The sequence below is a fragment of the Ptychodera flava genome, chromosome 21 (assembly GCF_041260155.1).
Source record: "Ptychodera flava strain L36383 chromosome 21, AS_Pfla_20210202, whole genome shotgun sequence".
Lineage (NCBI taxonomy): Eukaryota > Metazoa > Hemichordata > Enteropneusta > Ptychoderidae > Ptychodera > Ptychodera flava.
The window spans coordinates 16,918,706-16,943,819 of record NC_091948.1 but is presented as its reverse complement, the minus strand read 5'-3'; the positions used below and the strand labels follow the sequence as shown (position 1 = coordinate 16,943,819).

Below are 25,114 nucleotides of genomic sequence, written 5' to 3'. Positions count from 1 at the left end.
TGCCATCAGTGAATTCAATAATAGGGAATTCGAAAATGGCCGAGACAATGGATTTTTGTAATGTCTTTGTACGGAATCAATGAGTGACAGATAACACTCGTTATGGCGTTCTAGATAATGCCTATATACTATGGTTAAATTGGGACTTCACAGTAAGTGGGTGCCAACCCTTGACAATCGTATACACAGTTCAAAAAAGGGAAGGATCGTCTCATCTGCGGCTGCAAACTTTCGTGTTGACAAACATCGCCTGTTTCCAGAAACTTGCGATGAATGTCAAGCAAATGTAAGCCTTAAAGCAAATTCAACACTGATGGTACTGGTGCATGTTCATAGTTCACCAGTTTTGTAACTTCAAATCATTGCAAGGCTTTGCCAAATAAATGTTGGTGCTTTCTTTTATATGAAGCTGCTTTGGTCGCGGTCACCAATTTCGGTACAGCTAGCATTTTAAAATTTGGGATAGTTGTGCATAGTAAAAGACCGTATGGGTCCCAAACGCACAGCTTCAGCCGGGACGACCTCTTACAACATGCAAAATATTATCCAATGGCGCGATGAGTAGCTCACGGACCGGAACTACAAAGTAAACAGGTCACAATGCAGTGGCAGTCGACAGCCTTGTCTCGATTTTGGATAATGTTGTACTTCGTCGGTGACAAACTCGCAAAAGACGGTCGAATTTTCCAAATAACTGTTCAAATAGTACTTGAAAGAAGTATAAGAACATTGCGAAATCGCCAATATTCCATCCGTGAGCTCGAGCGACGCGTGTGATCTGAGATAACTTGGGACTATTTAGTGACGTGGAATAATATATGGCCACGAAGAAGGATAGTCACTGACACAGTTGAAATAATCATTCAGTGTTTCCAGTGTGAATTTAGCGCAATTTTTGGTCATGTGAGAATCTATTAACTCATACACACATTCAGAGAATTTCAAAATGTTCAATAATGAATCAGTATTTACATTTAAACGACTCCACACATTAGTATTTATGAAGCAAAATAAAATCGTCCACTCTTCGATTTTCGTGACGATATGAATCGAGTAGTAGCCAATTTGGTCGGGAAATACGCCAAATGGAATCCTTCAATAGATTTCGGTTGGTGTGGCACCAACGTCATTCGCTTACTACCCTACTTGAACAGGTTTCTCTGCTTCGCGTACTTCCACCTAAAGATAGCCTGAAAATTGAAAGGCTATTCACCGTTTTGAACTACTGGAATGACACCGTGACCTTTCTGGAAGTGGCGATTCGGGCACAACGTTATCTAAAGTATGCTACCTAAGCCAAAAGCTCCAATTTCGATGATGTTGCTGATGTCGTTGGGGAAGAGAAACATTAACATATAGACTTGTTATTATCAAAATCAAGTTCGGGAACAGCTCAAACCTGATAACAACACAAACAAACCGGTGTTGAATATTTGTCGGTAAACATCGCCAGTAAGAGGACTATGGGCATTGTATTTAATATATGATCTAAAATGATATATTGGCCAGGTACTCATACACTGAACATTTGAAATCAATCCATTTTCAGTCTTCATTACAATCTAAGTAATATTGCCATTAAATTGTGTACATCTCAAATTTTATATTTTGAATTTGACTAAAAAGTGTTGTTTCATTTTGTTTCAAAGTGAAATATCTTTCCGACTTGAAACGGCCTTGTCAATTACTCATTGGTCATGGATCAATGACTCTGGCAAACAATGTTGTAGGTCAAATTGTTGAATAAGGCTTATAGCTTCACCATGACCTCTAGAAAATTGCAGCCAGGTGTATATTCTTTCACTAATTGTGAAAATAGCCTTGGTACTGCTATGTATAGTTGTGATGTTTGAAATTCCGGAATTTGCTAAGGTAGTATGCACCTCGAAAGTAAAAGACTTAAACTTTCGCTCAAATTTTCCTCAAGGCATCTTTAAACCATTCACTTTCAAAGTCAAGAATAGAAAACGTGGGTCAATGTGCAAATTTTGGTTCTAGAGAAACAAATTACCCAAGATTTACTAATATTTGAAAATCAAAATGGCCGCCAACCCTTCACAACTCTATGAGAGAAAATGCATTTTAGATTTTCGAAAAACTAAGAAAAACTAAGTTTTCTTACGCCAAAAGCTTCAAAATAAACCCCCACAAGTGGTAGATCAGAAAAGAATTGTAGAAGTTTGAGAGTCCGAATATCTGTCCCTGAGGCGCACTCTACCTCAAGTTAAAGGGTTTCATTTTAACTAATGATCACATGACCACTCCATTCACTCAATTTTGAACTCAAGCAAAAGTGGGATCCGTTGGTATTAGGCCTAATACTAGACTGACCCTCATCGATTGACTTTTTCTGGCACGGTTACATATTGACATCAGCTTGTTCGAAATGAGACGATACTTGAAAAGATGTGAAAAAAATATAATAATAAAGAGAAAAATGTCGAAAAAATTACTCATAATGATTCATTGTTTATTGAAGTCAAAAACCTGCAAATTAGAGTATTGACCCTTTAGCGTTCTCATTAGGCAATCTAAGCAACTATGACATGAAAGAGGTCATTAAGCATATTATAACAAATAAGCTAACACCATGGCAACAAGCTTTTGTTTCCTCACCTCATCATAATTTTCGGATATGTCACAGAGATATATATTCCATGACTTTCAGCCGACCTACAGGTTCTTGGGTTTCCATTCACAGAGTTAAGGTTTTACAAACACTTCAAAATTGTGCAACACGTAGCCATGTACGTGATTATACTGTTTTGCCATGGCTTTAGAAACAGGTACACTGTGTTTAAACAAAAGTGATATCTTCAAATGCAGTTGTCTTAATATAATACTCGGAACCCCAGTTAAATACAGTACTTCACGAACATTTACTGGCAATTCAGTGTTCAAACTCATTGTGTTTTGTGCTTTTTCTAAGTCGTGGAACGCCTTCTCAAAACTATTAAAGCGAGAATATTAATCATATTGATATCTACTCCAATGAACAATCTCGCTCAGAGAGTGCTTTGCAGTTTATAAAGGAACCGTAAGGCCGAAAATTATGTGTATTTCCCATCCTAGGCCTCTTTAAAAAGTGATGCTGTGACTAAGCTTTGGTTTATTTTCTGGATTTCTTTGAACCCACAAGACTCAACTACCAACGTGAAAGTAACTAAACCAGGAATGTTCAAATGCGACGGTAATTTTGCTGTAATTCTGACATGGCAAGCTACTAATTCAGTGCTCACAAGTATACAATTTGCATGAATGTGATTTTACAGAATTTGATATTTTTGTTCACCCTGAGTCAATTTTATATTATTTTTATAAACGACCGCAAAAACAATGCTGACGGGACTATTCCGGATTGACGCACGACGCACTGAAGCTCTTCTTGTTCAGCCCTGACTCAGTATGGTACCGGAAAGCATGTTATGGCTTTCTCAATATTTTTTTTCCTCAGCAGATTTTTTATTAGGCAATCTTTCTGCGTGTTTCAAGGCACTGTCAAATTAGTGATTCCACAATCAATACATCATTGACAAAATAAGACAAAGACAGAAGATTCATGCTTTTGACATAAAATATAATACGTTCGTATAAATACATGTTCGTTAACTTTTTTGCTTTGAACCTGAGACTGTCTCTGAGGGATTTTAAATTTAAATTAATAGTTTGTTAAAATAATTCAATGTTGTCTAATGTGTTATAATTTATCATAATATACTCCTTCACTTAAAGACAAGTATTTTTCGCTACAAAGTGTACGATTGACTTTAAAACGAGAACATCAGTCATTGCAAGAATTATCTATTTGCAATTCTTCTATCTTCCTGTGGTTACGTTGAGTCCAACTCCTCACATAACTCGATGCGTTGATTTGCAGACGACTTTCATACGACACGCTGGAAGATAGCGCCCCCATCACAAGGTAGTCCTTTCCGGTTTGTAGGTTTGGGCATTGACACTTGCCTGGAACCCACAGAAACTCTCTGTGCATCAACGAAAAACTGTTTCGATAGCTCCGGGTGATGGAGGCGTCAATCCGCACACTGTCCTCCATTGTTCGTTTCGAAAGTACCTTTATGTGAGCAACTTAGTGGAAAAGAAAGTTAACAGAATTAAAATAAGCATATTTAAACGAAATAGCATCATATCTTTACTCACAGACAGCTATAAATCACTTGACATTCAATTGTGAAAATAAATGTCCAACCGCTTTCGCCCGTCCTTAGCTGTGTATACTTACCAAAGTTGCTCTGACAGAAATGGTTCGACAGATTTCCCCGTACTTTCTTGCATTTACATTTTTCTGTAACGGAGACAAAATTACAGAAAACATTCAGACTTTTATTAGTGAATTCTGGAATCAGTTGCGTAGATTTACAACTTTGCATGTGGAAAAAAGTGGTTTTATACAAAGTACTATTATGCGAAATGATCGGTGAAGTGATATTATCCTCTTCGAAGTCCGTTCTTCATCTTGGTGCAATCTTAAACAAAAACAGTATCACATCCGCCCACATAAACCAGCTTTGTAGAAATGACTACTCCTAACACAGAATTTGCAAGATCCACGAACATCTGGTTAAGAACGCTACTGAGAAATTAATCTATACTCTGTAACCATTCGGCTAGATTACTGTAATAGTTTTTTTTTATATGGAATAACATGGATCAGCTTAACTGTCTTCCATCATTTCAAAATGCCATGGCACGTTTAGTCAGTCGTTCTAGTAAGTTTGGCCACATTACACCAATATATATTGATTCATATTGGCTGTCTGTTGAAGCACCTATCAAGTTAAAGATTGATCACCAAATGATAAGGTAGAATGCGCCACGGGGAAAGATATTCGGACTCCCAATGTTTTACAATTTCATTCTGTTATACTATTTGTGAAGACTCATTTTAAAGCTCTTAGTGTAAGAAAAATGTTTGTCTTAGTTTTTACAAAATCGAAAATTGTACTTTTCCCTGCGGAGTTAACTTACGTATGACAGTCAGGGCAGATTTTATCCTTCAGCGACGTCTTATTCTTGTAGTTTTTTTTGTACGGATAGTTTTGCTAGCTGTCTTTTTCGTTCGATTGGAACTGTCGAGGTAATTTAGTTCAGTGGGTTCCTTTTTACGCAACTATCCCTGGGAATAAGTTTATGCCAGTGCCTGTGTGTTCACACATTACCGAATCTCTACATTTCGCTGAATGGGTTTCGGTTTTGTGCGTGTGTGAAAGTACCAGTGGGTGTAGATTGTGGATGTTTTTTCAATTTAACATGCTATTCTAAAATATGCTCGTGAACTAAGGACCTATTGTAAAGTCTATGTAGAGATTTGTTTACTTTAAACTTGTCAGGGTATACACCATTTCTTATTTACACCGACGCTGACGATTTAGTCAATTTTCGTCAAAACTATGGCCAGAAATAGTTTGTTCATTTGCATCACGGATTTACGTATAGTAAGTTCCTAGGTATATTCTTATCTGATTTGCTCACATTGTATGAATCGACGATATATTCGTGTCTTATGCAAAAGCACTTTGGGAATCAACATGTGATAAATGTTACCTCGACATCAGGGATATAGTGAAAGTTTTGAATTAGTGAAAAAAAGTGTTTCCTGACAACTGGCTGGTGTGTCTCGTCTCGTGTCTCTCGTCAGTGCCATTCTGTTCTGAGTTTGCTACATATTACGGGCTTTACTTACTCTTTCCACTCTTCGAGCCTCCTCGTCTTCTTCGTTGACCTGGAACATAGCAAACGGTGTTTGTCAGCGAAACAGCGGCTGGGTGCACGGTGTTATCGATTTCACACCACAAACAGGTAACACAGTAGTCACATGAATCAAAATACAATTTTGCTTTTTCAACGATTAATGCTTACCACGAGCATCATGGAATTCCATGTTGTGGCGGTTAGTTTAAGTCGCAGAAATTCGGTGCCTGTTTTGAATGTCTACGCAAATTGTATTCGTACAACACTCTGTAGCCGCAAACAACTCAACAACAGCATAGCTGCATTTTATCTGTCTTTGCGAAAGACGGGGCAGAATGGGGAACGCCGTTGTATATCCGGTGCTGAGGTGGTTTATTGCCATGACATTATAACAATATATTGAAATTCAGGTGTCAAACGCAAAAATAGGATTTTTTTATAGCTTAGAGCTCAGGCGTGTTCCAGTCGTGCTATATCGCGAATATAGCACGTTTTTTCACCTCTCGACCAGCCAGGGTCGCTGTATTTGCGTCATCAATATACGGTATAATATAATCATTGATAAACATGCATAATGGGTAAATTCTTATTTTAAGGTTAAATCCTATCATCACAGTCTTTGTTATGCATACAGGTGATGCAGAGTTTGACAATAAAAATTGCTACTTATTACATTTAGTATCATCGGGCTGGCATGTAACGACAGCATTACCACGAAGTTTAATACTGACAAGTAGCCATCTCAGAGGCGACCTATACTTTGTATATAGTATGGACGTAATATTAGTCTATGGAAAGGAGGACAGTATTAAAACGAATACAGTCCTTCGATTTCTGTTCGACATTTTGGTGAGCCATCTGATGGGATTGCAACCTAAAACAATCTTGACAGTCATGCAAAAGTTCTTCATATTTCCTCGGATATAATAGTATGAATAATATCAATATGAAAAGAATGAAACGTTGCCACCCATTAATTCTTTGAAATTGCTAAATACCTGGTTTTTTCCTCCTCTTGCTATCGCGTCGTTTTTCCTGTCTCGAGGATTTGTCACCGTTTTCCTGATGTAAACTGTTTTGTGCACCTTGCACTGACGATTCTCCTTCTTTGTCCACTCTCGTAAGGTTCACACTTTCCAGATGCAAAGTTTGCAAAGACTGTGGTAGCCAGTATTGGTATTCCACGCCTGGGTTTCGCTCCCTGAATAAAACCTGAATGTTGGAGACAAGATCTCCCGTAAGTAAGGATATAAGATGATTGAGTCTAAAAACAAACTTGTTCATCAATTGTTCAGATACAAGTGCATATGATACAGCTCTTAACTTACAAAAGCACCCCACAAAATAATATTTCTAAACACTGCGGTCGATACTATTATTAAGGTTTTCGGGCCTTGAAATGTATAAATGCAATTAAATAGAATTCAGTAAGTAACCGATGTTTGAAATAAGAAAATGTTATGTAGTAATTAAATCAGCAGGACTGTCTATAATTAAGATTAAAATGACTTATCTGGATGTGCTTTCCGCAGTCACATAAAGTTAACAGCTTACCATAACATGAATGTCTTCATCTGTTGGTCCCAATGCTATGATCTTCTCGTGGTCATCTGGTGTTCGTTCGTAGTACAACGACGTGCCAGCTGCGACATATTTCCCTGGCCAGTTGATCATCCAGTCGCCATTAAGTATGTATTTTTCATTTTCCATTATGGCTATAAAGGTGAACATAGGATGATGTATGTACGAATGTACCATTAGCTGTGCATGAATACGTACGTAGGTGTGTAAGTACGTACGTACGTATGTATGTATGTAGGTGCGTACGTATGTATGTATGTATGTATGTATGTATGTATGTACGTACGTACGTACGTACGTACGTATGTATGTATGTATGCATGCATGTATGTATCTATGTATCTATGTATGTATCTATGTATCTATGTATGTATCTATGTATCTATGTATCTATGTATGCTTGTGTTCATTTAGAATATGTATGTGTCTATGTGCATTTGTGGATTGGACTACGCATCAAGCGTAAATAATTTCATCATTCAGAGATATGTTTGAGTATCGTAATGTAGTGAAGAACATATCATGACATATCAAAATTAACTGCATGTGACATGGTGACCTTAATTATTCACCTAAATAATTTCGACTCTTGTCCATAATTTCGATGTGAGTTGCTCCTTTTGGTATCTTAGTAATCTCATTATATCCTAAGCGACCTGAAAGGAAAATGAAAGGAATACATGATTACGTCGTTTATGCATTCGTTCCATATTTCAAGATTTTAAATTTCGTCGGGAAATAAAGGAGGCTGGAATATTGTGACTGCAGATAGTTCCTGGACGCATTTTTAAAGTGGTGACAGAAAGTGACTGTTGAGGGAAGAGCTTTGTCCCCTCGAAGACATCTACGGCACGGGCGTTACCGGTATAGCATACCATATATGAAAAGACAAATCTCTATGACGAAGGCGTAACGGTGTGGCATATTATATATGGTAAGACAAGGCACGCCCTATATGTATACGATTTCTGAACAGTTTATTTCATCAGATTACTTTACGGAATAGGTATGATATGTTTACCTTGGAATTTCAGATTTTACATCGGTATGTCAACATAAGCGCGATAAAGACAGACTCTTTGGTCACACTTACTCGTTCGCCACATCTCTAAAAAACTTACATTTGACTTGTTGGTCTTTTGTCACATTTTTAAAGCACAGGTTCATGGGGCATTTCTCATGAATAATGAAATGTTTCACAGATGTTGAAAATCCAGAAAAGCCCTTGTAATGTTGTGTATTACTTTTCAGACACCCCCTTTCCTGAATAATTGTGCTTGACTCTTGTAGCTGCCCTGTATATTGAGCGGAAAATGAGACACGTAGGTCAAATCGTTACAGGGGAAGATATACTGAGTTTAATAATTAATGATGGTCTGTTAAAACTATGACGAGCGTCTCCTTTAAAATCTATCTATCTATCTATCTATCCCACCCCCTCCCCCCCTCTCTCTCTCTCTCTCTCTCTCTCTCTATATATATATATATATATATATATATATATATATATTTATATATGTATATATATATATATTAGTTATATGTTATTTATTTAGTTTATTTAACTAAATATATATATTTAGTTATTTATTCATTTACATTACAAGCCTTGCATTCATCAGGTAGAAAACGAAACAAACTGTCAAAATGAAAATGCTTACCCGAGGGTGGAAAGTCGTTCTGGTAAACATATTTATGATGATTACACTCTTCCCCGTTACCTCCACAGACACGACACATGTCTTCGGTTTTGTTGGAACCAAGTACGCCATCGCAGCCGACGTACTGTTTTAATAAGAGAGCAAAACTCTGATCAAAGCTTTTGTTAGCAACATAGTATATGACTCACTATTAAAAGGTATTTCTTTATCTCGTGATTCAAAGAAAATCATTAATGTAAACGCCGGGGTACAGCCTATCATCGTTTTGAATTATGAGAACAAGTAGTACCCGGATGTGTAGTGACAGATGCCCGTGAGCTTCAAAGCAATCTTTGCCGACTTTTGGCGTCAAATGTAAAGCATGATTTTCAAGGATAAATTTTTTCGATGTTTAACAGTTAACTCAATATCGGCTGATTTGCATTTTTAAACAATGCTTATTCCTATTCCTTGCATAAATGAGGACATTTATTTAGGGAATCGAGTACTAGATGCGGCGTCTCGGTATCGACCTATAATAGAGTAAGATATACAACACAACGGTAGACACTCTTCTGGAAGTCGGTAAGAGTTACAACCAAGAGGTTATAGTCAAAGAAAATCAGCCATGACGTCATTGATATGTTGTTACCACATTATCAGCAAAGATTTTCTACTATTGAATTGAATTTCAAAACAACTTCGACATCGAAAGAGAATTTTTTAGACAATTGTTTGTTTTTCAATGAGAACGTCATTCACACAACGGCAAATGGTAAACCGAAACGTTGTCTTAAGAATCAAATTTAATTGTAGAAAAAAAGAAGGACATCTAAATGATCGCTGGACTAACTCGAAGATGTGACTGGTCAGTGAACAACAGCTTGAGCCCCCCCCCCCCCTTCGAAAGATAGCAAAGCTGACTTTTTAATTTGACGAATAGTAATGTCGAGTTTGCATCTATCAGAGAGAAATACCAAACTATATCCACAGCTTTCATTTCTCCGTGCATTTAGCCGGATCTTGGCCCTGAGGATACTTTTATGTTTGATTAAATCAGAGAGTAAAATATCAAGCCACAAATTTAAAGTGTACCTTACTTCCTGAATAACAGATTCATGAAATCAAAAGTGAATACTGATGAATGCTTTAAAATGTTAAATTACTTAATATGAAGTATTTATAGCACGGAATAGTAAATGGGGATACAGTGACGCCATGGTTGATTGTAATTGACCATAGAAGCCACCTTGCAGATAGAGAACGTCATGATAGAGAAAATGTGATAAGCCTTCCCAGATTGTGTTGCTGCAACATCATGTGTTCACGTCCTCTAAATTTATAAAAACGTTTACTTTGCCGAAATTCGTTATTGTTGTTCTTCAGTTACAAATAACAGTAGTGGACAAGCTGTAAACTGACTTGACTTACTATTGCACCCATAGTTTGGAGGTGAAGCTTAAAGGTATACAGTCACCTGTAATCTAAATATGCCCGTATATGGTCAAATGGGCGTTCCTTTGACTCTTGGAATCTTTGCTGTTAATGTGGTAACAACATATCAATGACGTCATGGCTGATTTTCTTTGACTATAACCTCTCGGTTGTATGGGCGCTGTTTTTAAAAAGCGGCCACCCGCTTAAAATCTGTGATTGGTTAGATTTTCTCTTTCCACGGTAACTGTGGCAAAATTGGAACAGGTGACAGTATACCTTTAAGGATTTTGGTTCGTCGCTAATAATTAAAGTCGACGCCCACGCAACATCAGACTATTTATTGTATGCGTACATTTCGGGAGGGTATGATCTGTAAAATTATACATTTTGACATCTCACCGTACCACACAATTCCCAGCGATGCACATGTCCAGCGTTTCCGAAGAACAAGGCGTCCCATCTAGAACTTTGCCAAAGTTGTAGTATATCCAGTGTTCTGTGGAATAGCACTGCAAGACGCATGGCAAGTTACCTGTGAGAGAAGCAAAACTTCCACATTAGGTGCAAAAAGGACAACTACTTGTAAAAGAGCTGAAAGCAGCGTGAGAGAGTGGTGGATCAATATTATATTTGGTTTGGGAATAATCTTCTTCGAGATATCGTAGCCTGAGGGTACCTTCAACGGAGACATACCGCCTTAGGCAACGTTTTACTGTAATACGGCTTACTTTTCAGTAAGTAAGCTTCGTACCGTGGTAAAAATCTGACGTTACCTACTACTCAGAGCACCAGATATGAACTGAAATTGCTCACGTGTTTCATTATTATATATGCAGTGGTGTGTAAATTAAACTTCAATTTGCCACATGTTTGCAACTTCATTGAAAGTGTTCATGATCAACATCATGAATAATATTCACCACAGATTAATTCTAAAGGTGTTTAAGTATACAAATATGTAATTAGCTGAAATAAAAATACTTTCTTTGACTGCTGTCATTGTATCACCATTTTATATAGTAATTCATCGTGTGATATCGATGGCCATCGTTCGTCTTTTGGACATTGCCAGTCTCACAAAACGGATTTCTGGTCGTGGTGAGTCCCTAATAACCAAGCTGTCGATGAGTGTTGACAATTTGTAATTTGGATGGAAAATTTTTCGAAATATCGTCGAACAAACTTGCGCAAAGGGTGCTTGCGGCGGTTTGGACGCTAGTCTATGGAATATCCCATAGCTGTGGTGGCGGGGCTAAAATTGTAAAAGTCAAAACCAGCCCGTAAAAGGCATGAATCCCGTCTGAAAACACCACAGCTATGGACCCACAGCTAACAGTTATACTACTTGTCACAAGAGCTTACCCATTCCCATATCGCTTCATCTTCGTGACGTTTACCGAAAAATGTCGTGACATTTCAGAGTAAACGTCGAGATATGCACGATGGATTTTTCAAGTGTTCCCGAACTACATTTGCAACTTGAAAGTAAACAAAGAAAGCAAACAAACTGACTTCCGCTTTCTGCCTAAGATGCAATGTTACCGAGATAAACTGAAGAGCTTTAATGAACAAGGGAATTTCGGGTAGCTAAATACAGGAATAATGAGCTGAATCTTGTAGACTGGTGGTTCCATACGAGCTCGTGTCATTTTATGGCAGGTCCCTCTACTTATGGTGTTAACACGATGGTTTCAATCGGGTTCGCACTCACAACGTACGGTACCCAATCACCTAGCGGAGAAGCCACAGACAAAACCGCTCGGCAAAATCCCTAATCTAAGTGAGGCGCGGAGAAATTGTTGCGCGTAGTGTTTGAAATTTGTCCGTTGGAAACGTCGTGTAGTTTACGAATCAAGCCTGTTTACATAAATATTTCTAAATACTTATGCAAGCGACGAAATGAAAGTGAAGCCCGAAAAATCAGAATTTTTCCGTAGCGTATAAATTTTGGGCATGGGTATTTAATAAATCGGTTAGTACCAAATATCGCCTTTGCCTTGTGTCGTATCAGCATTCATGTCATTTGTGCTGAGTCTGACTCGACTTCTTCTTGTGCCTGACGCAACACAAATGACACTCATGCTGATACAAGGGTAAGCCGAATTCAAGGGCCACGTGCCACGATTCATGAGACACGTTTCACGAGTCACGATTCACGTTCTGCAGTTTAAGCTTGAAACAAATGCATTTTCACTGAAATTTACATTATCGATTCGTGTACACTGATAAATCACCATTAGGACTTCAATGGGGCCTTCTATATGTATGAAGTGGTGAAATTATAGGGTGGGAGGGCCGATGTTTTTCAAAATAAAGGCTCGTCACAAACTGTTTGCAAGAAATTTAAAAAGTGACCCTCCCCAATTTGCATGAGCAACAAACAGTGACCCTCCCTTATGTGTCACAATCCACAAAAAGTATTTAGACCCTTTCTCTTGCGGCCATCTCAGATTTTAACTTTTAAATTGACCTCATTCTTTTTGTAGACCATAGGGCCAGGTTCGTATGTGCCAAGTTACAAGGTCACAGGCCCTGTCAAGAAGATTTTTAAAGTATTATTTTTCAGAATTGTCAATGACCTTTGACCTGCCTTACATCACTGCAGCTAAGCTATGGCTTTATCTTATCCTACATAAAAGTCTAAGAAGACTAGTGTCTATTGAAGAATGGCCGGTATGGAACCAAATTGCACACCCGATTTGGGGTTACCGCTGACCTTTGACCCTAACATTATTCTGTACTTCATTAATTTTGCACATATCTAATTCTAGGCTACCCACTGGAGCTAGAAGTCCGATTTTTGGTGGACAGGGATAAGTATCGGAGTAAAGTTTTTTGACAAAGAGTCACATGACAAGAGTGACCTTTGAACTCGATTTTACTACTGAGCCTATAAATTAGTAACCACTTTCAGTTGCGCATGAAAATTGGGGAGGGTCACTTTTTTCTTGAAAACACTCTTTTAGGGTCACTATTTTACGCACCGCATCATTTTGTAAAACACCGGCTCTCCCTGTAATTTCTGTCCAGTCCCTTACTGTAATAACCTCGTCCTCTCCATATAGAATTCGTAAACACACGTATCGCAGGCCACCACTTCATGCATATAGAAGCAGCCGTTGAAATCCTTATGGTGATTTATCAGTGTACATGAATATAATCGAGAAAGAAAATTTCCGTGAAAATGCATGTTTCTACCTTCAACTGCAGAATGTAAATCGTGAATTGTGAAACGTGAATCTTGTGAAACGTGAATCGTGGCACGTGGCGCTTGAAATTGGTTCACCCCTGATACAACACAGGAACAGGCGATATTGAGTGATATAACCTCCAAATATAGAGTGATATAACCTCCAAATATAATTCATCGAGGCTGTAACATTTACAGGAAATACTACAAGTTTGGCAGAAAAAGTGGGGAAGGTTTCAGTCCGCTTACTTATATGGCTTCATCGAATACCGAACATGAAATGCTCACCGCCAGAAAATGTTCGAGTGAAGCACTCTTTGAAATGCAGTCACGCTTCGAGGCTTCAAACACAGCGGATGTGCCTACTGTCGTTAACGTGGTGAAGTTATAGACTTCGAGTGCGCAAATGATTGTGATTCATAACATTCACTGTTTGAGAAGTTTTTTGCCTGGTGGTTGTTGAAGAGAGTGAATCAAAACGCAAGTGTACGGTGGCCCCTACACGCCACGGAACTCTACTACTTTTGAATATAAACTCTAATTTTTCTTGTCAATATCTTTAATATTTGTAAGAGATTTTATTTCTCCACCGCAAACTTTTAATTTTGTACGGGCAACTTTATCTTAACATTATCTTAACTTTAACTTCTCGAAAGTAGTTTTAGTTTTAACAATAAACAAAATATGTTTCTCAAAAGTATTTTTTATTTTGTAAAACAAAAGTAAAATTTTTTCAAGATAACAAACTCCCCTACACGTCATGGAAATTTATTACTTTTGAACATAAACTCATATTTCTTGACAATATATTTAATATTTGTAAGAAATTTTATTTCTCCACAGCAAACTTTTATTTCTGAACGGGGAAACTTTATTTTTGGGGTAAACTGTTTTTAAAAACTTTTAACAAAAACACTTTAACTTTTAAAAAATAACTTTTACTTTGAACAAAATATTTGTTTCTGAAAAACGTTTTTTATTTCGAAAAGAAGTAAAAATTGTTCACAGCAAGAGTTTAAGATTTTTGCTGAGCGCGAACTGAGTTACTTAAATGACATAACCTTATGTTTTTAGAGCAGAAAACTTAAATTCTTAAAGAATAGTTTTATTTTTCAGGAGTAAAATTAATTTCTTTATGGAAAAAGATTTTCTCAGAGCAGCAAATTGAAATATAGTGAATAAAACTTTTTTCTCAATGGACAGAAATTATTTTCTGAAGACAACAAAACTAATTTTTTCAAGATATATTTTCTACATATGAGTGTGGTTTAAGAATTTGGTAAAACTGAACTGAGAAAGAACGAAAAAGGAAGGATGAAAAAGTCAAACTTACTTTTCTTCAGAGCGAAATTTATTTCTGAGAGGAGAAATATTTCATGTGAGGGCGCAATTACCTATAATGCATAGCAAACTCTTTCTAGCGAGAGTGAACATATTTTTTGGAAGAGTAAAACATTTTTCCGACGAGCAAAACTATTTTAACGGCGGCGGAAGTTAAAGTATCCCACCATGCAACACCCAAGTGTGATGACCCAGAGTCTCCGAGTTGGTAGCCGGTATCAGACAGTTCGTGTTCGTGTCGGCTACATGGACGATCTGCTCTCCGAGACAACCATGACTGACTTCATCGGCGATACGGGCACGCCCGCCCGGCCCTACCCTGCCTGCTTACGATGCTGTGTGTTGGGGCTGTATAACGCCGGGAACTCACAACATCGTACACAGGGCTACGGGCACGCGGGTCAGTTGCCACTTGTCTGAGTCCCCGAAGAACGGTTTTATGTTTGAGTGATTCGTCCTGACGGCAGACGGTGTGCGACGGGACCGCATTGGGGTTCTTCATTAGCTCTGCATTGCATAGCCCTGCGTACACGGTACAGGTCTGTGTGTTCCCGGCGTTATACGCTGGGAACACACAGACCTGTACGCAGGGCTATGCATTGCAGGGCAGTGTGTTACCGGCGTTATACAGTCTCCCACCACATAACACCGGTAACACACAGCCAATGTGTGTGATATTCATTTTTTCTAAGAGGAGAAGCCAGATTCGTAATTTATAGAAACTGAAACTGAACCGAGCCCGCCAGATTTGACCACAGTCGCGGACTGGTTTTGACTTTCACGTGTGGTTTGCGGGGTCAAAAACGTGAAAGTCAACCAGCCCGTAAAAAGGCATATCCCGTCCGAAAACACCACAGCTGTGGACCCACAACTACTGTATTGAACCACGCTCGACTGTGGTCAAATCTGGTGGGCCAGGTTCAGTTTCAGTCGAAGACTCTATCAATTACGAATCTGGCTGATAGAAAAGATGACTATCACACAACATCAACTAATGAAGGAATAGCTCTGCATGGCAGGGCTGTGTGTTACCGGCGTTATGTGGTGGGAGGCCGTATAACGCCGGTAACACACAGCCCATGCAGAGCTAATGAAGGAACCCAATGCGGTCCATCCCGTCGCACAACGTCTGCAGTCAGGACGAATCACTCAAACACAAAACCGTTCTTCGGGGACTCAGACAAGTGGCAACTGTTGAACTGACTCGTTTGCGTGCCCGTGCCCATAGGCCTGCGTACGATGCTGTGTGTTCCCGGCGTTATACGGCCCCAACACACAGCATCGTACGCAGCCAGGGTAGGGCCGGGCTAGCTGCAGTACAGTACGGCAAACCGTCCGACCCAAATACCCAGGTAAAACCTCGAGGTACTGTACTGCAGCTAGGGCCGGGCTAGCGTGCCTGTATCGCCGATGAAGTCAGTCATGGTTGTCTCGGAGACTCTGGGTCATCAAACTTGGGTGTTGCATGGTGGGATACTTTAACTTCCGCCGCCGTTAAAATAAAGTTTTGCTCGTCGGAAAAATGTTTTACTCTTCCCCAAAATATGTTTACTCTCGCTAGAAAGAGTTTGCTATGCATTATAGGTAATTGCGCCCTCACATGAAATATTTCTCCTCTCAGGAAAAAATTTCGCTCTGAAGAAAAGTAAGTTTGACTTTTTCATCCTTCCTTTTTCGTTCTTTCTCAGTTCACAACACTCATATGTAGAAAATATATCTTGAAAGAATTAGTTTTGTTGTCTTCAGAAAATAATTTCTCGCCATTGAAAAAAAAGTTTTATTCTCTGTATTTCAATTTGCTGCTCTGAGAAAATCTTTTTTCCATAAAGAAATTAATTTTACTCTTGGAAAAATAAAACTATTCTTTAAGAATTTAAGTTTTCTGCTCTAAAGACATAAGGTTATGTCATTTAAGTAACTCAGTTCGCGCTTAGCAAAAATCTTCAACTCTTGCTGTGAACAATTTTTACTTCTTTTCGAATAACGCTTTTGAGAAACAAATATTTTGTTCAAAGTTAAAGTTATTTTTTAAAAGTTAAAGTTTTTTTTGTTAAAAGTTTTTAAAAACAGTTTACCCCAAAAATAAAGTTTCCCCGTTCAGAAATAAAGTTTGCTGTGGAGAAATAAATTTCTTACAAATATTAATATATTGTCAAGAAATATGAGTTTATGTTCAAAGGTAATACATTTCCATGACGTGTAGGGGAGTTTGTTATCTTGAAAAATTTTTACTTTTGTTTTACAAAATAAAAAATACTTTTGAGAAACATATTTTGTTTATTGTTAAAACTAAAACTACTTTCGAGAAGTTAAAGTTAAGATAATGTTAAGATAAAGTTGCCCGTACAAAATTAAAAGTTTGCGATGGAGAAATAAAATCTCTTACAAATATTAAAGATATCGTCAAGAAAAATTAGAGTTTATATTCAAAAGTAATAGAGTTCCGTGGCGTGTAGGGGCCACGGTACAAGTGACATATATAAGTTCAATATGTGTGCATGCATATGTGTGTATACACTTAACTATCTTGCGTCTTCCTGCACACATATATGTGTGTGTGTGTGTGTGTGTGTGTGTGTGTGTGTGTGTGTGTATATATATATATATACATATATACATATATATATATATATATATATATATATATGTGTGTGTGTGTGTGTGTGTGTGTGTGTGTGTGTGTGTCTCCTTATAGAAACAAAGCGCTCGATGCAAATAAAGTGAACTTTTCCTGAAATATTATATGATAATACATGGAAGTAATAAGGCATTTTGCAAGATCAATAAGTTTAAGTTTGTGTGCGTGAGTATGCCTACGACTGGTCTTGCTTCACATTTGCATCTGTCCACACACGCACTGAAAGTTCTAAATCTTTCACACTATTTTCTTTCCTTGTCGCAAATCGAGAAAAGTTTACTCACCGTCTAAGTATGGAACCCAATCGTTGACAACCTGGCCAAGGACATCTCTACCATTATGGAGGCTACACTGTAGTTCCCGGAAACTTTGTGAACTATCGGGACATGCCTTAAGAAAAGATTTGAATTTAGATCAACCTGTTTTCCTATAATTCCGAAAATTACGATTATGTCAGCTGTTCTACCTTTTTGGTGTATTTCCCACCATTATTCGCCTGTCTGGAATATATGGTTTCTTGTTGCGCTCATAAAAGCATGTCGAAATACCTATATTATTCAAATGATCAACACAGACTGTATGTGTGTAATGTAGAATATTATTGTAAACAACTGGATTATTAGTCTTAATTAGCATTCATTTGTCAACTAAACAACAATGTGTCCTGTTGACAAGGCTGGTACTTAGTATTTCACTATACTTTAGCAGGAAGAATTAGAAAATATCTTTAATTTTTTATTTCTTTGTTTGTTTTTCTCGGAAACAAATAGTGGAAATATTATCGAAAGTTACAGCTGTCGTCCCCTTAATTGATGCTTACTTCTGCATGAATAGATTATTTCGATCTGTATTACCGATATTAGTCTCAATTTAGGTCAGACTGCGATTAAAGGAGACGTGGCGACAATTTCTTCATCTGATTTGATCAGGTTGTTATCCTTGGTATGTATTTTTAATTTATATGTTAGGCTCATAGCAAGGCTACACCATAATTTCAATCAAGAGAATCATTGTTCTTAATTCATCTATAGAATATCACGAAAATGTTATTGCATCCTTAAAGGGGCCTTTAGATATTACACACGACAACAAAATTCTATCCTGAAGCAGGCTTTATAATTTTAGGGGCCATAGCTCTACATACATACACTGCTGTTAGGAGACAGCTGTATGTAGTGCTGCGTGTGTACAGGACTGTTATAGGGCCTAGAATTTCTACACTTGTGACTCGATTCGGACTTGTTTTCTTGCACGTACATTTATACTTGTGGAAACATGTAACGCCAAAATTGGCATATTTTTTGGAAAATGTACACACCCTAGAAAATCTTGCTGAATTTACAGATCCTGTTTCATTCCCTGGAAACTCAATACTGATATACTACTATCCGTACACCTGTGTTTGCGGCCTGTGTTCACAATACTTGATAACGTAAGAAGTTACATTCCTGTACCGTTAGACCTATTTCAGACCTGGTCGATTGTCACTATTCACAGCAACTTGGGGAGTCTATGTGTATTATTCAATTATAACGGTAAGATTCAGCTACCCAATCGAATAAGAGCTTCCGAGGCGCTGCACATCAGCCCCAGGGCTATGCATACAGATATGAAATATATCCAACTTTTCATACCCGCTAAGATCGGATATACCTCAAGATACAGATTCGATCCTGTCACAGGAGTCCATAGGCTAGGTAACGAAACCTTCTCCGGCTGGAGATTTTCGAAGACCTATATTTTCGCAAAACCTATACATCCAGCTAAAATAATGTGGTTTCCTGCAATTAAAATGATGCTGGGTTTGGCTGTGATGAGCAGTTGTCATGGTTAGATGGTATAATTATTTCAAATGTACCCATACAAGGCAAAAATTGAATATCTTAGGCTTCAAGACAGGCTAAGATAAAATTCAATACCAGGAGTTACTCATTAAAATACGGACTTTATTTTGGTAGCATGCCCAACAACACCAAAGTTAAAGGTCGATTTCTAAACAGTGAATGTGAAAATGTGTCCAGCTTTTCATACCCGGTAAGATCGAGTTATACCGATCGAGTTATATAGAAATCCGCTCAAATTCACTGAAATATCACCTTTTTCTAGGTTTGCCCGACATAACTACACGGAGACCGCCATTTTGCTAGCCTAAAACTGTTGGCGGTGACGTAGGCGGTGACCTCTCAACATCTCAACACAAACTGAGAGATTTAAATGGCCAGCATCCGCGCCCCTTGAATAATCACAGATCCCAGGGCTGAACTCCCCCCACCCCACCCACAAAAGTAAAAGTTTGATTTCAGTTTTGTGAGACTGGCACTGTCCATAAGACGAACGATGGTCATCGATATCACATGATTGAATCGGCACACAGTCCATGTAGCCGACAATGAGATGCAAATGATATGCAGTTAAGGTCTCCTCAACTAACTTTCAGCTGGTTGTTCACTTTCTACTATTTTTATAGTATTTTATACAAAGGCACAGACTTATTCTACCTGCAACTTAAAACTGATAGTGATTTTGTAGCTCATTCTTTACTATTTTTCATAGTTTTCGGTAGCCGGTAACAGACACTTCGTGTTCGTGTCGGCTAATCTCTCAGTTTGTATTTAGAAGTTGAGAGGTCACCACCCACGTCACTGTAGTGACGTGCTGCATGTAGCCTCGACCAAGAGTTTTACGCTAGCAAATTGGCGGTCTCCGTGTAGTCATGTCGGGCAAACCTAGAAAAAGGTGATATTTCAGTGAATTTTGAGCGGATTTCTGGTCGTGGTGAGTCCCTAATAACCAAGCTGTCGATGAGTGTTGGCAATTTGTAATTTGGATGGAAAATATTTCGAAATATCGTCGAACAAACTTGCGCAAAGAGTGCTTGCGGCGGATTTGGACGCTGGTCTATGCAATATCCCAATCCGCCGCAAAGAGTGCTTGCGGCGGATTTGGACGCTGGTCTATGCAATATCCCATAGCTGTGGTGGCGGGGTTAAAATCGTAAAAGTCAAAACCAGCCCGTAAAAGGCAGGAATCCCGTCTGAAAACACCACAGCTATGGACCTACAGCTATAGCATGCCCAACAACACCAAAGGTAAAGGACGCTTTCGAAACAGTGAATGTGAAAATAATTTTGTAAAGTTTTCACATTCTGATCAATTTAAGTTTCTGATCACTCAACTGAATCACCCAGAAGTCTGTAAGTTGGCCCACAAATAGGGTGTTATCGTAACTTTGAGGATTTAAAGTTGATTTACTCTTGAGATGTATATTGTTTAGTATAAAATTGTTACCATAACAATCGATATGAAATTTTGTGCAAATTGCAAATATGTCACAGTAAAAACATCTTTGACTCAAATTGAGCATTTGATACGATTCAATTATCATTACATACAGTTTTAGGTTCAGGCAATAAAACGATATGTTTGCTATTAGGGTCAAAGGTTGACGGTAATCGTGAAACCTGAAGTCAAAGTGGAAAACCTAAAATTTTGTATTTTGTAGAACAAAATTATATTTTCCGTTTTACAAAATATAATGCCTATGATGCTGTAATTCGGTCATCAGATAGTACCATGTAGTACTTGATAGTTGCTTATTTTGGTATTGTTATTATCAAAATAATGTTACCATAACGACTTGTACATAAATTATATTTTGTAAACTTTACAAAAATAATAAAACTATAATATCTCAACATGATTTCCATCAGGTATTCATATAATTCAAGTACCTACTAATTAAGTATAGAATTACGCGTTGATTATATAACTTTTATGTCAAAGTTAAAGGTCACATTCATAGCATGAGAGAAAAAATATAAAATCCCAATTTCAATGTGGTTCGTTTCAACCAGGCACAATGCCTGAACCAAGACTACTCGGTGTTAGGAATTGTATGTGAATTTATTGCCTGTTGGAAGGTAATTGGTCTAATCAGACAGTTGCATTTGATAAAACAAAAAAGCATCAATGACACTGTACTCCCATTTTGAACAATATATTGCTTCGTATGACTTATACGTTATGGCGAACGTTCAGTCTCATACAAGCCAGCTTTTTAACAGTTCTGAACTTGAGGTTTTCCCGGCAGGAGAGCTTTGAATATTATTTTGATGAAGCAAAATCAAAATATTTGTTATTCATTCAAAAGTAGTTAACAAAAGGCGCTTTTTGTCATTGCTGGTTGTGTTTTTATGGTTAACGTTTATGTCCTCTTAAACACTGTGCACAACTTATAAAACTGCAGGCTATTTTAACAAGCTTAACATTTGACATTGCATTTTCACCGTTTTTTGTTAACTTTGGCTTCGTGGGGGAGGGGGAGTCACTCTATATTCATAAGTTGGAATGGGGGTTCAGCCATTTTTGAGAGGGGGCCGGCCACTTTTTGATGTACGCAAAAAATCATCCACCACCCCCGGCCGAAGAAACTGACCACTACCTAACAAAATGTATCAGTGTATCGTGTAGCTATCGTGTAGATTTAGACAAATTATCATTACCTGCCAATTGCATGCTTTGAATTGTCTGTCATCACCCAAACACGCCAGTTGATTCAATTCATAGTGATATCTGCAAAGAAAACAATATATATATATATATATATATATATATATATATATATATATATATATATATATATATATATATATATTATATATATATATATAAATTAGAATCTCGAGATTGCCCTCCATAGCTATAACTCGGTAAGGACAGTCATTTTTTTCGTTTCTTCACACATTTTGACTTAAAAAAAAACAGCTGAAAGATTTGAAATGTGCAGTCACTGTGTTATCATCACGGATCGGACAATTTCATTTGTGCCAAGTTTTGCCATGACATTACGAAGTATGTCTAAAAAGAAAAGGTATGAGTTTCTCGAATAATGATTCTAAAAATACTTCACGTCGGTTGGAATTTATTTGTCATATTATAAACAGCGGTAAAGCCACGCATGTATTGAAAATGTGCAAACAGTTTTTGGAGTGCATAATAATAGAGATTGTGGAGTCTTGGCCGAACCGTATATGCTTGGCTCAGAACCTTTGCTGCGTGATAACTATGATTGTCATTAAAAACCATCTTCAAAAAAGAACAGCGTTATAGAAGATTGATAAAACGGCTTCAAAGTGACGCCACTCTATTTATAAAATGGATGACGTGTGTGTGCCCAGAGGCACGTCTGGCGTCAAATGCGTTACACATCTCACTAATTATATAATCCATATCTAATTATGATCCTCAAAGTGGCTCGGGTCATCACCATTTCCAGTTTTAGCTTCCATTCCCCGTTAACCCCGATGTACGGCGAATTCGTTCTGCAATTTAGTCGTGCAACGTGCCTCAAACGTTGGAATCAAAAGGAAAAGTGTTAAACGTTCCTGTGAGTATTTAGCCTGACTAGGAATTAGATGTAAAGTTGACTGGCGCATGATATTGTACTTTAACCTAAGCAGTAAATGATACTGAATGCCCCCCAAAGGTATCAGACAAGTAACCACCAACACCACCACCACCACCACCACAACAACAACAACAACAACAACAACAGCACAATAATAATAATAAAAATAATAATAATAATAATAATAATAATAATAACGCCTGTATGTAGCTTCTAAATCAACATGATTAGGCGATCACGCACTCAAATGTAGACAATACGGTCATAAAATGTGTCAAAGCAATTTTAAAGACAAATTCTATCATCACGAAGAATAGAAACCCATATACGCAATTTGAACTGAGATAAGTGTTTATGGGGGAAGAGCATCACAAAACAAAAGCTGTAAGCACCGACATGTTTCCTTGTCAAAACTGACATAGTTAGGCTTGCTGATTGACACAACACATGTTAACTATTTGGACAGATCACAAAGAATGAATCATGATAGGTATACCTTGCGACACACATCACTCTGATAGCACGATTTTGAATTCTATACAACCTTTTCATAGACGGTGATGCTCCCATAAATGACATCAGTAATCCAAGAGTGGTAAAGTATAGCTATTATAAAAAAGTTTTCTTGAGTTCATATGTAGGTAAAAATGTCTTATTCTCCTGACCAAAGCAATATTACTATGTACTTATAATCGTGTTGAAAGATGTTGCTTTGTAAGGTTTTACTTTTTTCTTATGTGTGTTTTGTAACTTTTGTTAAGTGGTTTGCAATATCCTTTATGCCGTTACAAAGGTTGTAATTAATTAAGTAATTAAGTAAATATATATACATAAATATATATATATATATATATATATAATATATATATATATATATATATATATATATATATATATATATATATATATATATATATATGAATGGTATGAGTGGTAAGAGGAAACTAATTATATTTCGAACATTTCTGTGAGATACTGAGGGCGGATCCATGAATATGTTAAAGTCATTTCTCAAATTTATCAAGTGTTTTCATCTCATATGTTGGCTGCTGACTTTACAGATTCGGTATTGCATTACTCCAGTGAGTGATGTTGGATGTCAGATCAGCTATGCAGTACAATGGTGCCTTCAAAGCCATCATATTTATGACACACAGACAACTCCGCATCATTGCTCTAAACCTATATGTATCTTAACATTACAAACCTTGTGATACAGTTTCTTGTTCTCATCGAAACACCTCCGCCACACGTCCTGGAGCAAGGCGACCAAACAGTCCATGATGCCCAGGTACTCACAGCATTGCGTCTGTTTCGGAAGGACACGTTGCTATCTCTTACAGCCTGTTTTCGATCAGTAAAGACAGATAAATGATCATTAATTGTCTATGTTATTTCTCGTTTGTCTTTTCGTCCGGGGGAACATATATGACATATCTTGTGGACATCAGTTTCCTTAGATGGCTGTTAGGATGGCTGTTAACTTGAAGAGATGTTATAAATTCTAGGATCAGTGAAGACGAAATCTTTCGAAAACGTTCGATTATGTAAACACGGCCACTGCCTGACCAAGCTACTATGGATTGTGCAACCAACGCATTTTGCAACAAAAGGCAACTCTGAACTGTGACGTGAGTGATATTTTTGTGACAAATACCATAGCATTGTATCAATTTAAATGTCAGAACCTAGGTTACACTGAATGTTGGCTTCTATTAAACAGCTTCACTTTCAAAGCCATACAGCTACTGAAATTTACGGTTTTCTGCAGAAAATAGAAATCGACGACATTGGAAGGTTTTTCACCAAAAAAGTAAAATCTGCTAAATTCGTACAAGAAATTTTGACACACCGGTATGTTTCTGGGTGGTACTTGGACAGGAATATTATGAGATTACTTTTTAAAAGTTCTTTTCTGGTAGTTTTAAAGGAAAAACGACACGTTTTCACAATTTTGCATTTTACTTCACTAATTTCAGCGATGTAAGACTAGCAAATTCATGTCGCACTTTGGAAACTTCTTATTTAAAATGCTATGAGAAAACATTACAAAAGGACGACCTATAAATTTTAACTCCATAACTTAAAATTGGTGCATTTCCTGATTATCTTTTTTCTTTCTGCAAACTGTTGGCCAATTTTTGTTTTGTACCAATTATTATGTCGAAGCG

At 37.5% G+C, this 25,114-nt stretch overlaps 1 protein-coding gene across 2 annotated transcripts in view; it reads right to left on the bottom strand.

The window, feature by feature from the left end:
- Nucleotides 1-2,449: 2,449 nt before the first annotated feature.
- LOC139121577 (ADAMTS-like protein 5) overlaps nucleotides 2,450-25,114 on the bottom strand; it is a 45,860-nt gene continuing 23,195 nt past the window's right edge. For both annotated transcript variants that reach the window (XM_070686598.1, XM_070686599.1), the window contains 11 exons: nucleotides 24,151-24,287; nucleotides 22,039-22,108; nucleotides 17,821-17,926; nucleotides 10,772-10,899; nucleotides 8,952-9,075; nucleotides 7,863-7,946; nucleotides 7,264-7,424; nucleotides 6,708-6,921; nucleotides 5,702-5,740; nucleotides 4,241-4,303; nucleotides 2,450-4,086 (listed from right to left, as the gene is read on the bottom strand). In XM_070686598.1, coding sequence (XP_070542699.1) covers nucleotides 3,782-4,086; nucleotides 4,241-4,303; nucleotides 5,702-5,740; nucleotides 6,708-6,921; nucleotides 7,264-7,424; nucleotides 7,863-7,946; nucleotides 8,952-9,075; nucleotides 10,772-10,899; nucleotides 17,821-17,926; nucleotides 22,039-22,108; nucleotides 24,151-24,287 — 1,431 coding nt within the window. In that variant the 3' untranslated portion in view covers nucleotides 2,450-3,781. The remainder of the gene's footprint in view (nucleotides 4,087-4,240; nucleotides 4,304-5,701; nucleotides 5,741-6,707; nucleotides 6,922-7,263; nucleotides 7,425-7,862; nucleotides 7,947-8,951; nucleotides 9,076-10,771; nucleotides 10,900-17,820; nucleotides 17,927-22,038; nucleotides 22,109-24,150; nucleotides 24,288-25,114) is intronic.